The sequence below is a fragment of the Stereum hirsutum genome, assembly GCF_000264905.1.
Source record: "Stereum hirsutum FP-91666 SS1 unplaced genomic scaffold STEHIscaffold_7, whole genome shotgun sequence".
In the NCBI taxonomy this organism is placed as follows: Eukaryota; Fungi; Basidiomycota; class Agaricomycetes; order Russulales; family Stereaceae; genus Stereum; species Stereum hirsutum.
In genome coordinates this window covers 2,039,170-2,053,989 of record NW_006763137.1, presented here as the reverse complement: position 1 = coordinate 2,053,989, position 14,820 = coordinate 2,039,170, and the positions used below count along the sequence as shown (strand labels likewise).

The 14,820-nt window shown below is 49.9% G+C and overlaps 6 protein-coding genes across 6 annotated transcripts; 3 read left to right on the top strand and 3 right to left on the bottom strand.

Annotated features, from left to right (window-relative positions):
- Positions 1–51: 51 nt before the first annotated feature.
- On the bottom strand, positions 52–1,301 carry STEHIDRAFT_147385 (uncharacterized protein). Its single transcript, XM_007304480.1, has 5 exons — positions 1,168–1,301; positions 1,035–1,107; positions 902–976; positions 666–833; positions 52–542 (listed from the first exon to the last, which is right to left on the bottom strand). The coding sequence occupies exons 1-5, from the start codon at positions 1,242–1,244 to the stop codon at positions 312–314; spliced, it is 624 nt and encodes a 207-aa protein (XP_007304542.1). The 5' UTR covers positions 1,245–1,301; the 3' UTR covers positions 52–311.
- Positions 1,302–3,007: 1,706 nt separating this feature from the next.
- STEHIDRAFT_111345 (uncharacterized protein) lies at positions 3,008–3,472 on the top strand (the record flags this gene model as incomplete). Its single annotated transcript, XM_007304479.1, has 1 exon — positions 3,008–3,472. One exon carries the CDS (start codon positions 3,008–3,010, stop codon positions 3,470–3,472), a length of 465 nt encoding a protein of 154 aa, XP_007304541.1.
- A 1,065-nt stretch (positions 3,473–4,537) lies between these two features.
- STEHIDRAFT_79714 (Six-hairpin glycosidase) lies at positions 4,538–6,422 on the top strand. Its single transcript, XM_007304008.1, has 9 exons — positions 4,538–4,705; positions 4,801–5,025; positions 5,099–5,170; positions 5,242–5,305; positions 5,398–5,516; positions 5,598–5,690; positions 5,756–5,776; positions 5,843–6,016; positions 6,091–6,422. Exons 1-9 carry the CDS (start codon positions 4,574–4,576, stop codon positions 6,352–6,354), a joined length of 1,164 nt encoding a protein of 387 aa, XP_007304070.1. The 5' UTR covers positions 4,538–4,573; the 3' UTR covers positions 6,355–6,422.
- Positions 6,423–6,874: 452 nt separating this feature from the next.
- On the bottom strand, positions 6,875–8,865 carry STEHIDRAFT_139643 (alpha/beta-hydrolase). Its single transcript, XM_007304478.1, has 8 exons — positions 8,139–8,865; positions 8,003–8,071; positions 7,871–7,940; positions 7,709–7,822; positions 7,563–7,648; positions 7,414–7,502; positions 7,184–7,349; positions 6,875–7,099 (listed from the first exon to the last, which is right to left on the bottom strand). The coding sequence occupies exons 1-8, from the start codon at positions 8,344–8,346 to the stop codon at positions 6,957–6,959; spliced, it is 945 nt and encodes a 314-aa protein (XP_007304540.1). The 5' UTR covers positions 8,347–8,865; the 3' UTR covers positions 6,875–6,956.
- A 224-nt stretch (positions 8,866–9,089) lies between these two features.
- On the top strand, positions 9,090–13,674 carry STEHIDRAFT_147382 (AAA-domain-containing protein; the record flags this gene model as incomplete). Its single annotated transcript, XM_007304477.1, has 20 exons — positions 9,090–9,185; positions 9,241–9,465; positions 9,519–9,602; positions 9,660–9,774; positions 9,827–10,412; positions 10,482–10,541; positions 10,605–10,822; positions 10,926–11,077; positions 11,150–11,359; positions 11,446–11,649; positions 11,712–11,820; positions 11,875–11,971; positions 12,041–12,176; positions 12,260–12,342; positions 12,404–12,508; positions 12,575–12,668; positions 12,728–13,003; positions 13,084–13,155; positions 13,227–13,315; positions 13,394–13,674. 20 exons carry the CDS (start codon positions 9,090–9,092, stop codon positions 13,479–13,481), a joined length of 3,099 nt encoding a protein of 1,032 aa, XP_007304539.1. The 3' UTR covers positions 13,482–13,674.
- Positions 13,675–14,000: 326 nt separating this feature from the next.
- On the bottom strand, positions 14,001–14,537 carry STEHIDRAFT_21064 (uncharacterized protein; the record flags this gene model as incomplete). The annotated part of the gene is made up of 1 exon (XM_007303852.2): positions 14,001–14,537. A coding segment is annotated over one exon (537 nt), but the record flags the coding sequence as incomplete, so codon positions are not given.
- Between the last annotated feature and the right edge of the window lie 283 nt (positions 14,538–14,820).

The following is a 14,820-nucleotide window of genomic DNA, read 5'->3' as shown; positions in this document are numbered from 1 at the left end:
GGTTGAAACGGAGACGCATGCAAAAGAATCCAATGATGAGCAGGAAGAGAGGTGACAGTGATGCTGAATGATTCAGAAAGAAAGAAATGGATGGAGGTTCGAGACTGTGCTGCAAGGTGCGGTAAAGAAAGGACGAGATAAATGTAGAGGCGACGTGAAGCAAAGGGAGAGGTGGTAAAGTAGCAGACACATAGATACAAGAGGGAGAGAGAACCAAAAATATGATAGAATATACAATATACAGACGTCTGCGGCCCCTGCCGCCCTATACTCGTTCGATGGGGCAGCGTGTAGGTGGTAAGGAAGGGCTATTATGATGGCAATCTCGGTCCCCACATAACCTTCTGCCTATACGCCCTGTACGCACCACGAAGCGCGATCCAGCTGAACCAGGCTGCGAGCGCGAAACACATGGCGAAGATGAAGCGCATTATAGCTTTCCATCTCCACGAGACGGGACTCTTCGAAGTGAATATGATGATACGCCAGCGCTCGTAGAAGTCGGTGTTCAACCAATCAAGGTCCTGCACGAGCTCCTGCGCCTAGTTACGAAGCATCGTAGGCCAGGCATAATTGAAGATATGCCGAAGGTTGGAAGAGCGAAGGGGGTTGATGGTAAGACAGAGAGGAGGGAATATTGAAGATGGCGATGGAGTCACACTAACCTTGCGACGACCGGAATCGTATACCTGCTGTATATGGGCGACCTGAGACTGGATTTCAGGAAGGCGAAGTTCTAGATCCGAAAGGACCTGCATAGACTTGTCGAGTTCTGCATCAATGTGAGGAAGATGCGTGCGTATTGCGTCTCTTTCTGCGCGCCTATGGTTACGCTACGATCCCCAGGTGTCGCAGGTGTCGGTCAAGATGAAGCTGAGTGAGGATAATGGAGTGAACGTACCTTGAGAGTATTGAATGCATCCCTGAGCAAGCTCTCAATCGCTCGACAATTACTAAGGTCCTCCGAGAGTCTATCCTGGGACGGTTGGAGAAGAATAAGAGGATGCGGGGTAAGGCCAGGGGCAAGCACATGCCTCGAGCTGCTTGATCTGGTCTTCGTGAAGCCGCGCGCGACCCGAGGCGCATGAGAGAGCGGCATCAAAGTTTCTGTTCAAATCAGGTGGTCAGGAACGAGGAGCATGCCATGGTAGTTGAGTGAGGGCGAACATGGTAGCCTCAGCTGGAGATACAGCCAGGAATGCATCATCGAGTTTGATTGAGCGGCTATCGACACCAGACTCCATCAGGCCAGCGAAGGCAGAATGTAGTAGAGAGAAGGTCGACAAGCCCAGCAGGAGAAAGAGAGTGGACAGAAGAGAGAAGGAGACTCGAGGCACGACGCATTACTTTATGTAGTAGTCGCTACATGGAAATCAATTGTGACCAACCCGGTCAACGTTCTTCCCTTTTCCGGCGGTCGCTGGATCCTCCTTTCCAAGGGGGCGGCAGCCCCCAAGAAAAAGACCTTATCTTCCCATAGGCTTTATTCACTGGAGAAGGGAATTCTAAGCATTTTTGTGGGGTCGAAAGCCTTCCGGATTAAGTCAGGAAGGGGGGAAATATGCCGATTTTCGAATATTTTCTGAGTATTTTTCTGGAATGCTCGCACTCATTGGAGCATTTTCCAAAAATTTTGACCTCGGCCAGACCCCCCCTCCCCCCCCAAACTCCTACCATATAAGGAAATAATTACGTCGTTTGCATGTCATTCTGGAACCGCGGCGCGAGAACAGTTGTTTGGTCTGAACAAATACGTGACTGTCGGCCACCGGCCCGGATGTGTATCCCTGCAAGACGACTGGGTTCACTCAGTCCTTCCCTCAACCAATGTCCACACTATCCATACTGATACACACCATTCTATTTTGTGTTAATCTTCACGCACAATCGCCTGCTGCTTGACCTCTCCAATTCATCCCACGCCTGCTAGGGACATACACTGGGTAAATCAGCTGGACAATATATTGGGCCACCCTTCCTCTTCGATCGCAGTCTCAACCGACTTGAATTCCGCTTCGTTACTATCATCCTAACAGTCCCAGGCAACGCAAAATTGGCGACACGAGGAGCAGCCTCAATGGTCGCCAACGCTGTGCGGTAGAAGATGTGAATGCATAGGAGGGGTGTCCGTGCGCTAGAACTTGGGTTGACGAGAGGGACGTGATACGTGGGTATGTTGCCCTTTGTGTGGGAGTGAGGGGCGAGATGTTGAAACAAACGTGAGCGGGGGAAGGACTCTGAGAGGAGTGTAGCTGTGTCCCTCCGCTGAGGTTGTTTCAGCTCTGGTTCATATCCTCGGGTGCGTTTCTTGCTTTCGGAGCACAGCAACCTCCCTTCCTCCTACCTGTACCGACCAACACTGCTCTCAATCTCTACTTGCCAAGTTAACCCTCCAAACAAGCTTGTCAAAGCCGAATCACCAACCTATGTTCCTAATGTAACACGGGCAAAGATCTGCTCTTCTCCAGGTATATCTCCGTCCCATTCAGTCTCGAGGAATTCTCGTTCGTGTCGAGATAACACTCCTGTTTGTTGACTTCGAGAGCTTCCATCTGTCTGCCTCTCTTCTCTCTCGTGTACCCGCGTTCATTCCGTGCACAGTTGCCGCCTGTACTTGATTCTTTGACTCGATTTCTGTCATGCGAGGATAGTATGCTGCATGTCGGAAAACATCTGCCCCGCCGTAGCGTTTTATGTAGAAATATAATCCTCTTATCGTTCCTCATCTCTGAGTCATCCTCACAAGTTCTCAACCCGCAAGCACTATGATTGCAAGGCAAGTAGAAACATGAATGCTCGAGCATGGCAGTCACTTCAAACAACGCGCCACTGTGGCGCCCAGTGACCTACCGTGACTATTTGGTCAGACCAAACAACATTTCTCGCGAGGCGATTCCAGAATGACATGCAAACGACTGTACCGGATTAGGCAGGACCCAACATCAGGTCTTGGCTCGGGGGGCTGCCGCCCCCTTGCTCCTTTCCTCTCGACCAACTCTCGACAAACATGGCTCCGACACGGACAGAGCTCCTTGTCGCTGCGCAGGCCTTCTGCGATGTTTTCGCGTCCTCGAAGCCCCTCGACGATATTCTCACCCACTTCTCAAGCGATCCTGCCCACCCTCCGCAGGCGATCGAGCACGGTCTCCCGTCCCTCGCGCCTTTTCTTGGCCGCGCATTCGTCGGTGTACCCGCCGTGAAGCAGTACTTCACGCTCCTTGCAGACCATCTTACATACGAGAACATGTGGTTCTCAGAGTTTGTCGTCGATCCGGAGGTTAAAAAGGTCTCATGCAAAGGGCATGCTCAGTTCACGTGGACCAGCACTGGGCTGCGTTGGGACGAAACATTCAGCTATACCCTCGATTTCGACGACGAGTTGAAGATAGCAAGATATCAGGTATGGGCTGATTCAGGAGCTGCCTACCTCGCTCGTACTGGTGGTCCGTACCTCTTGCAGACGCAGAAGTGACTCGGCACGCAGCAGTAGTTAGTATTCTTCCTCTACAGTAGCGCCCGTCTGTCCCAGGATCCTAGGTGCTGACGGCCTGCGATACAACAGTCTAACGGAATGTCTGAAATAATACCATCCAGCTATACACCCTTTCCCCCAAATCGAGGCTTGAAACAAGGCCGCCTATGCCGCAAGTCGCATTTGTTTTTTTATTACCTGTCTTTCCTCGATCGGTTATCTCATTGTAAGTGTATTGTGAACTTCACCGCCTTTCGTCATTCTATCAAATGCCTCCAATGGTTTTTTCCGTCTATGGAGGATCCTGCCAGCTGAGTCTCCTGCTTCCGGCGGAAACTTAGCTCAATCACAGCTCTCTTGTCGAAACATTGAATGCTCTTTATTTTTTCAACGCATGGTGGCCATTGACACTGGGAACACACGATGTAAATGCTGATCAGAGCTCACAACGCCCATCATTCCCTCGCATATGGACTTCCTTGAGGGGACCCATCCCGGCCATTATGCCCCGCAAGCCTCCAATAGATCGGCATCCACAAATTTACTGGTGATATAGTACATTCGCGACCAGTTCCGCGGTGAGCACACCCTTATGATCCATCCAATAGTTTAGCTCGTACTCACCTATTGAACGAAAAACCAAAGACACCCATTTCTAACCATCTCAGTACAAATCCGTGCTCCATGGCTCGAGACAAGCACAAGGTCATACTTCTCTATCAAAATAGAGTACGTACCGCATGTTCATGGTAACCGATTACTTGATGCGACGGCATCGTGGTCTGCTTGCCTCGCGTCTTGGTTCATACCAGGTTCCTGTCAGGCTGTGACTTTGATCACCTGTGCCGTGCCATACTACTATGTATGGTATATTGCACGCCCATGTAAGACCCATATTTATCGGGCCTCGAACTTCACTGTGGCCATATCCTGCACTCTACCATTACCATACACTCGTCTTGGCGCCCACCATCAAACGGTATATATAGGCAGGATTCCCCATCGACGTCGTGCCTCTCTTGACGTTCACTCTTTGCTCAAGACCTTCACATCAGTGACTGATACAGCCGCCTGCGAATTTGCCTTTTCGGTGACATTACGATGGTTCCGTACCTCCAACGAACACTTGCTGTGGCCCTTGGACTCGCATCTATCTCTTGCACAACTGCTGCAGGACTCAGCTCGCATCTTTCCCGTCGAGCTCAGTGCTCAGCGACATTGGACGAGGCCCAGGTACGCCCACGAATCTATCACTTACGGAGGCTACTTATTCTTACTCGGGCGATGAACATCGGTGCCACCTTCCTCTATCTAATTCTGCGAACTAGACGGTAGCAACGCGCCTGCAGTCCTACTACGACTCGTCTTCCGGGACATACACTACAGGTGGTGGCCCATGGACAGATGCCAATGCCGTTGAAACACTTTTCAATCTCATGCTCGCTACGGCGGACTACACCTGGGCCGACGTCGCTACGACTTGTTCGAGATGCCAGGCGGCTCTGAGCGGGGACTATAGTAGTGCCTTAACAGGATACAACGACGATGCGGGGGTAAGCACAACTTCTTGAACCTAATGACTAGGATGCTCAATGTTATGTCCTGTCGGCTTGCCATGTGACGCAGTGGTTTGTCTTGGAACTATACAAAGTTGCGGATTATGAGAATGTGGTGGGAGGCAACTCGGCACCTTACTACGTATGTTGATCATATATACTTATATTTGGTAAAGGAAGCTTACTCCTCGATTCTTGGGTGTTGCCACGTAGGACCTCGCTGCCTGGATCTATGATTTCATATCTGGTCAATGGGACGATACTTGCAATGGTGGTGGTACGTGTCTGTTGCTTCTTTGACATCCTACCTCCCTTCTGCCGAGTTTGTGACTAGATTTTGACTGATCGCGTATGATCTGTGCGATACAGTTTGGTGGTCAACGGATCATACCTACAAGAACGCCATCACAAACGAACTTTACCTCGCTGTCTCTGCCCGTGGCTATGAGATTACTGGAAATCAGACGTACTTAGACAACGCGAACAACGTCAGGATTCACCCGCTTTCCCTATCATCGGGTCGTGGTTAGTGAAGAATGTGTGCTGATCGATGCTGGGATTCTTTATAGGCCTGGAACTGGTTACTCAGTTCTGGTATGAGGAACTCAGATGGTTTGTGGAACGACGGACTTGATCTCGCTACTTGTGAGAATAACGGCCAGGTAAGCTTCGAGATTTTGCGCTGTATCTTACTGGCTACACTCGGTAACATACATCCTCTGTGCAGAACACATGGACGTACAACCAGGTATGCCTTTTCTGGAGATTCCTCTTCGTTATATTAGCTGATGTTAACGTTTGCCACGTCTGGTAGGGTGTCCTCGCTTCTGGTCTCGGCCTGCTGTATAAATTCACCCAGGACACCACCTATCTGGATCAAGCGGAAATCACTCTCGATGCAACTATCACCCACCTCTCTGAGAACGGAGTCTTGAAGGAGTCGTGTGATGATCCTGCTTCCGGGGCAGGTAATTGTGGTTCTGATGGTGTACGTCCGCCCAATATTGCCCTTCCCGGGTCATTGGAAGACTGATAACCACATCTGTTGCTGAACTCCTACAGTCTCTCTTCAAAGGTCTCTGGGTAAAACACGTCCAGTACTACCTCGACTCCGCCAATGATGCCACGCGAACGGCCAAGTACAGTCCTTTCCTGGGCACCACCGCGGCAGGAGTACACAACAACGCCCTTGACTCTGCGAACGATATTGGCACAGTGTGGTACGCGCCAAACGAGGGCGGGTCGGTGTTCAGCGAGGTGGCGACGTCGAGTGGGTTGAATGTGCTCGTTGCGGCAGCAAAGTATGGGCCATGCCCCGCATGGTGATCCTGCACAAGCAATATGGACTACGAGTGCTTGAGCAGTGGTTGAATATAATTTATTCTTGCAAATACCCAAATAGTGATGTTGCACAAGACACGAAAATCTCATTTAACGACTTCGTGGGTGATACAAGAGCAAAATCGTGAACTGCAGGACAAGCATACCAACAAACAAGAACTTTCGCTACATAATATCGTGGATTTCGATCAGACTCCAAGCCCAAGCGAGGATGAGCAGATGATAAATGTTTCAATTCAGTGTTTCGCAAAGTAGACGTTATCTGCAGCCTGAAAAGTGGACTTTTGAGTTGCAAGGCGACGCAAGCGAACTGTAAAAGTGAGAATTTTAATGAAAATTTCAGTTCGAAGGGGAAAGTGCAGGTCGGCCGTGATTGGCTGCTCGACTCCTTACCGAGGGTTCGAAGCGAACTATGACTTAAAAATTGAAGTTTACGAGCTCTCAAGTAGCCGATTTGAAGCTCGCAGAACCTCTCAGTTTTCAGGCTGCAGATAACATCTAGTGAGGCCTCTTAAATGTTCGTTATAATATTCAAATATTGGTCGAATTATCGTTACGTTGACATAACTCGTTGAAAGTCATCCTCGTCATGGTTCCGCAACCGTACACGTCGCGCTCGCGTAAAATCCGAGGAGCACACCTCCATATGGCCCGTCATGGTCCGTCTCGTTGCCAGCAAAGACATCCGGCACCGCTCCTGTGGTGCAAAGCGTCGATTCGTTGTCTTGACCTAAAGGCCAGTTTTTATTCTCGTCGTCAGCACAGACGATCGAAGAACAGAACCTGAAGTATTGTTGACAGGTGTAACACTTACCTGGGCAAGAGTCCCAAGAATCATCGTCTTGGATACGTATTTCTCCAGATGGGTGGTGGAAACCTAGGAACATCCCAGGAAGAATCGGTATGTAGTCCAACTTATTATTGATATGTGTGACGTTGACGTTAGCATCGACATAGTCTGCAAAGTCCTGGTTTCCGACCTGGATGTTGAATCAGTATACGGAGAAGATCGGAGATCGGTATACAAGAGGATTCATGTCTTACTCGAGGTTGACCATAACCAACATGGTTGACGGAAGCATCTGGGAATTGGGTGGTGAACATGACCGCATCGAGCATCGCCAATGCAGCACCTGAGGGCAGATAGATGAAAACGACGAAACACTAGAAAATTGGTTGATAACAGCACTGACCAAGCGAGTGCCCAATAGTTGTGATTGTCTTAGAATTGTACGTCGTCATGGTCGCGTTTACGGCGGCCAGAATCTCCGGACCCGACCTGGATCAAACAGGGCTCTTACTAGGACCATAAGGAAAAGGTCTAGGGTTTGATACTCACTTGGCTTGGTCATTGGAAAAGCCCATATGCACCTCTATACCCGAGTCTACACCAGGGAAGAGGTCACCGTCGAGATTCTGGAAGAAGAAGTCGATGTCTTCGAGATCGGAAACGCTGTTATACTATGAGCATCTACTTCCAGATAAAGACGATGAAACTGACATGAAGGAGGTGTTCGTGCCCTGGTGGGCAACAACCACTGTTTCGAGCGATGGAGACCACCCAACATACCCTAACGAGAATCCGGTGCATTTGGTCAGCTCTAAGTAACACCGTACGTCTGGGTTCGCTTACAGAATTGAGTGACAGCTCCGTCTCCTCCGGACGTGGTGATCTTAAAGTCCGAGTTCTCATCACAGAGGGCTGTAATCCATATTAGAGGATGAGAAATGGTAGCCTGCTTGCTAGCATAAGACGGGTGAGTACTTACTGCCACAGGTCCAACTGACGGTGGATGAAGAAGGGCAGTAGGCGGCTGCCGCGAAATACGTGTACGGAAGAAAGTCCGCGACCGCCGTAGACGAAAGCGTCGTGATGCTTTGACGCTTCTCCGGGATGACCGACGCTCTGGCAGCTCGCCCAGACAGGGCGAGCAGACCGGCTGCGATCCAAAAAGCACGATCGAAACAAGACAGCATAACGAAAGGCGTCCTCGGTGGGTGGAGCAGTTCGGGGGCGTGCAGAGCGGCCGTAGGAAAAAAGGGTTCGGTGACGAGGGTGAAGGCTTATATGTGCGTATAACGGAGGTAGTTTAAGCAGTCATATCGATTAGATAGAATTATCACCTGAATGTGTAGTTGCGGGGACAGTCTAAGAGGCTGCACGGAGCCGAGATGTCGCTGAGGAGACACTAATTGAGCTTCTCGCCGAACAGCGACGGTGGGCAATTCCATGCAGCAGGCTCAGACAGGCACTGAGAAGTCAAGGAACAGCGCTGCGCAGTTCGAAGATACACGTTCGTATACTGTATACTAAGCGCAGGAGTGCTTATCCCGAGCTGACATAGATTGGCTGGGCTTGAGCTACGAAGCATCATAGGAGAGAAGAAGTTGAGTATGTAAAGCCAAGATTATTCAGGGCATCAACGTTTATGAACTCTCGCTGGACAATTGCCGAAGAGCATTGAAAAGTGAACTCCGAGTGGAGGATGAGAGCTCTCAGATCTCAGCCTCGAGAGGACGGAAGAGAAAAAGGGATGCATAATTATAAAACGACGCCACGAACACGGACCCTTTGTTCGGGCCGAAGTTTACGCACCACATCGAGCGGTCGGGATATTGCACGTGAATACGCGTCGACGCGTCTTTCCTCGCGAGACGTGAAATCTAGAGACTCGGATGCCAGTGGATACTCCTTCACAAGTCTCCTTCACTCTACAGCGATGCCTCGACAAGCCCGCATTCACTGTGTTTCTCTCCGTTCCTCTCTTGTGAACCTGCCAATATCCATTTATGGTCCTCTCGTCGAGCGCAATATTGTACGGATTGTTGGCACGTTGACCTCCCCGCATCTAACCATGAATTCCTTCGCAGCGACCGCAGCATGTGGCCGTACTCCTGACATGCTCTTCCCCCAGAGTCAAGCCCAAAAATGATTCAAGCAAGCAGTTCATTGACGCTTATGTTGGCTGGACCGGCATGCTTTCTGCCTCATCCATCTCCCATTTCGATTCTTCCAACGCTGCCGACCACTCACTGGAGACAGTCGAAATCGATCCTCAGTATTCACAGAGTCTCGGTCTTTCTCAAGGAGATATTGTGTGTAGAACATGTCTCCCAGCATAGAGATATATGCTTAGAAGCTCGTGCAGGTTGATATCGGTCTTCTGCACGATCTCAAAACCGCAAAGTCGGTAGCTACAGAGCCACTCACCCCGGATGATTGGGAAATCCTCGTAAGTAAACACTTTGGGTTACCATTCCAGTCACCCAACAGCACATTTGACATTTAGGAATTGCATGCGGATCACGTCGAAGCCAATCTATTATCTCAAGTCCGGGTAGCGTCTGTAGGGCAGGAAATAGATGTTTGGGTCCTCAGTCGTACTCGTATCCGGCTGAGAGTTGGTACGATGCCTCTCACTCATTTCCTAGACTTCATCTAAGTATTTTGCACTAGTATCACTAGACCCGTCGAATGTAAAAGCCCTGCTACTGACGACGAGTACTGAGCTATCCATCGCCCCAAAAACACGTCGCCCGCTCACTCAGTCAGCTCCATCCTCAAATAATGGATATCCTACCGCTGTCTCATCGTCTTCACATGCATCCTCTTCTTCATACTCCATTGCTATAGCGCTCCATCTTCGAGTTCTCCCCTCATCAGTACTCCCAATTTCCCTTCCCACCCCTCCAGACACCCAAGCTGTTGCCTATGTGTCGGCTTCGTCCATAAAATCGCTCCAAATTAGCCGCCAGATCCCTTCCAATGTTAAAGCTTTCAAGGCAAAGCTCCGTCGGTCCCTTCCTCCCAACGACCCTTCCGAAAGCAACGTGAACGGAGCGGATGATATGGCCTCCTTGACCATGCCTAAGGTGCTGAACCCGAGTTCAGCTGAGGCTGGGAAGAGAAACGATGGCACACAGCAGGGGAACGGAAGGAGGCATAATAAAGATGTGTTAGTTATGGGCCTAAATGAAGTGCCGAAAGGACATGTGGCTATCCTAGGCGGAATAGACGATGTGAGGGACTGGGACTTAGTCAGGTGGGTATATGATCTACTCGTCTGCTTCTCAAAGCAGTTCTCATGGTCAAATCCACTTTACGCGCAAAGATTATCTATTTCTCCAGACTCTACATCAAATGTTCTGGATGTAGCATCCTTCACATCGTGGTCTGTTCTATTAATCATTTTTGCGTCGGCTTGATCTCATTTTTCGAGCCTCTGATATTACAGCCAATCGCGCTTGCCACCTCCAATGCATGACCTTGCGGGTGTGGATACAGTACTTTTTAAGGCACACTCAATCTGCTCTCAGGTCTTTGCTCTGTCTTCTGCAAGCATTGTCGGAGGCTGCACTGGACTTTTGATCACTGGTCGAACGGGCGCCGGGAAGACTTCCGTGGCCCAAGCGACTGCCAAAGCTCTTCAATGGAACCCCAGTGTATTTGCTTGTGAGTACACAGACCTTCATTATGAGCAATAACAATGGTGTCCTGAAATCAGTGCTTTCGTATCCGTGCACGAAACCGTGGCGATGTGGTTTGTTATATTTAGTTACCTACTACATTGATCTAGGACGATGGGTAGACAAGCCGGTTCCGACGTTGCGAACTCAGTTTCAGTACTGGTTCGAAAAGGCGTCATGGCACCGCCCTAGCGTTCTTTTATTCGACAACATGGACAAATTGCTTGCGACTGAGCTTGAGGCGCGTGTCTTTGACCCATCTGTACAATGATTGAGGCCATTTACTGAGACTGATCTGGGCCGGCATGAATAGCATGCAGATTCGTTCCGCACAAGGCACATTGTGGAAACGTTCTTGACATTTTTTGGGCCGTCTAGTCGTCAGCTCGCACCGAATGCCTCGAACATTATCGTGCTCGCGACTGCACAGTCCGAGGCAGCTTTGCACCCTCTCATCATGACAGCACACTTATTCAAGCGGGCCATACACCTCAAGCCCCCGTCAAAGGATACTCGCCGCCAGGTTCGTGATGCTGCTTTGATGATGTTAGGGCTGCATCGTGCACGAACTGACGATCGTGTTGCGCGTTGAACCTGGTGGATGAGCAGATTCTACATCAAGCGGTCAGCAGGAGGATGGGTAGTACTTCCAACCTTACTGTGGACCGTGAGGCGAAGTTGAATTACGTGGCTTTGGCGACTGAAACGGAGGGTTATATGCCTACGGATCTGAAGGATCTTGTCGGGAGGGCCGTGCATCAAGCTACCATTCGGTGTATGAGACAGAAGGTGGAAAGTCACGAAATCAACCAGGTATGTACTGTCTAGTTAGCCACGGGGTAGCCGATCGGAAGCTCATGACGATTTGTGGGCAGATCTCTCTTAGTCCAACGGACTTCAGATCAGCTCAAGTGGATTTCGTGCCTTTGTCCCTTCGGGATGTTCCACTGCAGAAGTCGACGGTAGAGTGGGCGGATATCGGAGGTGAAGTTGTGATGTTCGCATACGATCTAAGAAGGAAACTTACCCCGCGCTTAGGTCTCAGAGAAACACGCCAAACTTTGCGGGAAACCCTCGAGTGGCCTACGAGATATGCGGCGATATTCGCCCAGTCTCCCTTGCGGCTACGATCCGGGTATGCACCACTCTCCCTAACTCTTGATGCTCATGCTTTCAACTTGGTTCTCGACTAAACTTGCGTCAGGCTACTGCTGTACGGCTATCCAGGGTGCGGCAAGACGCTGCTGGCATCTGCTGTTGCCAAGGAGTGTGGGCTCAATTTCATCACCGTGAAGGGTCCGGAATTGCTCAACAAATATATTGGCGCCAGCGAAAAATCGGTAAGTGACTACTTGATACTAAACCTTCTGGCTTGAAAGCAATGCTCAATACCTTTATGGTGTTCATATCATTCCATACGAAGGTCCGCGATATCTTCGAGAGAGCCAACGCTGCGAAACCTTGTGTTTTATTCTTTGATGAATTTGATTCGATTGCTCCAAAGCGGTAAGCACAATACATAACTAAATACACAGCGGTATGAATTGAAATTCATAAAATATCACAGAGGTCACGATAGCACGGGTGTTACAGACCGAGTGGTCAATCAACTTCTCACTCTCATGGACGGCGCTGAAGGTCTCGAGGGCGTGTACGTATTGGCTGCGACGAGGTATGTGTGAAACCAATTGCACCCTTAATATTGAGCTTTGCGTAACTTACCACCTTATTCTTTTAGTCGCCCAGATATGATCGATCCGGCACTTCTACGTCCAGGTCGCCTTGATAAGTCGCTGCTCTGTCATATGCCGACTGAACCTGAACGCGCCGAGGTTAGTGATCATATTTGTTTTGTTGATAGCGCCTTTCACTTATTGTTTATCGAGCGCAGATTCTTCGAGCTCTCTCACGCAAGGTGCCGATGTCTGCGTCTGTCGACATCGACTATCTCGCACAACGGACTGAAGGGTTTTCGGGCGCCGATCTGCAAGCTTTGGTTTATAACGCCCATCTTGAAGTCGTCCACTCGTCAATGAAGACCCCAGACTTGTCGGGATCCAGTGATGAACAGGATAAGGGGGAGAAGTCAATTGAGTATATTTCCATTGGTGGACCTTCGCGAATGGGCGCCAAGTCGAAAGCGGAGGAAGCAACAATGCAACGACGGGTATGTGCATATCTGTCTTTATCTTGATGCATGAACGGTCTCATAGGTATGGATTTGTCGTATATCTGATATTCGTGCAGCTGCGACAAATGTTGCTGCCACAACCAGATGGTGTCGCTCGATCGTCTACAAATGCGGTGAAGCATACCAAGGTACACCCACGCTTCTTGATTTTTCTTCTTCTCAATGGTATTGCTCAACAATGCTCCCGTGTCCGCTGCAGCACGAAATACATAACGAGCACCTGCATGGCGTTCTTAAGACGACGAAACCGTCAGTCTCTCCTGAAGACATTGCTAGGTTCAGTCGAATGTAAGTGAACTGCATTGCTCGACTAAACAATGCGTGTATGTTGATCCCATGACCGTGTTACTTGGTGTGTTTTGGTAGATATGCTGCCTTCAACTCGGACAGAGCTGGAGACTTGCCTGTCCCTCCGGAAGAGGAAGGGGTGGGACAGAGGGTCTCACTAATGTGATGACTTTGCGGACAATCCTATGATGGTCATGTTGATGGAATTAAAAGTCCGTGGTCGCTTTACCAATGTCGGATGCAACATTGTTACTGCTTATTATTTGACTATAAAAAACATTGATTGAAGCGAATCGAGACTTGACCTCGGTGTCGTGGCAACTACCGATTTAAATAGTCATTGCAATCCTCTCCGGAAGACGAAGGACAACATACATCGGAGGCTTTGAGAGCGTTGAAGGAGAACGGCTTCGCCGTGGAGGGATACAGCGTGAAGGAACTGCAGGATTTATTGGCGGTGGCGAAGAAGTGAAGGAGCATGACAGAGGCCTTTGTAGACTGATGAGAGTCGTTGACGAGCGCCCAATATCAAGAGTTTACATACGATGACTTAAAATGGCGAGCCGTTAACGATCAAATATTGGTCGTCGACTTCCATCTCTTCGTCGTAAGGAGGTGCAATCTCGCGAGCAAGAGCCACCCACTCTTCGTCCTCCCATCTCCCGTGCACTGTCTTGATATACTCCTAGTACTCGGGCATCCACCCCGCCATCTCCCAATCGATCAATGCCACAATATTGTTACAGTCATCGACAAGGACGTTTCGGACACCGAGATCACCATGCGTGAACACAACGCGATGATTATCCCTGAGTCTCATCCGGATGTTCTCGATTTGTTCTCGAGCGCCTGGCTCCCAAAGAAAGCGGTCGAGAAGGCTGAGCCGGAAGTTATTGAAGGCGCGCTCATCCACGAATGGGCCGCAGCGCTGACTCTTCAGTCGTTCATCCCAGCAGGCTGAGCCATCTGGAGAGCAAATCATACCACGCATAGCTCCCTGCTGTGGCAAAGTTCTGAGCTCGTCCACAAATGATCTGATTTGACGGGCGACCTTGAGCTTCTCGTCGTTGGGAATGTACTTCCATCGTTGTTCGAGGGTGTGTGTGTCGTTAAACCATTCCATAATGATGGCTGCGTTGTCGTTAGCAAGAGGCCAGGATTTGAGTACACGTGGCACAGGAATTCGAGTATGGCTGTCAACATAGCGCATCGCAGCGGCTTCTGCGGGACGGACCCCATAACCAGTCTTCAAGGCGGTATGTTTAGAGAGTTGGAAGATGCGGTGGCTCGTGGACGAGGGATACAGTCGCCGAGACCACCATTTGAGGAAAGATGTTGTGCTGCATTGAGCCAGTAAGCAGATGAGGCGAGTTTCGAGCCACCAAAGGATGGATCGGCGTTGGAGATTGGACGACATCCAGCTACATCAAAGATGCAAGTTGGAAAATGTAATTAGCTTCCGTCTAGTTGAGAGATAAGAAACAAAACGTATGCCACCAAAGGCA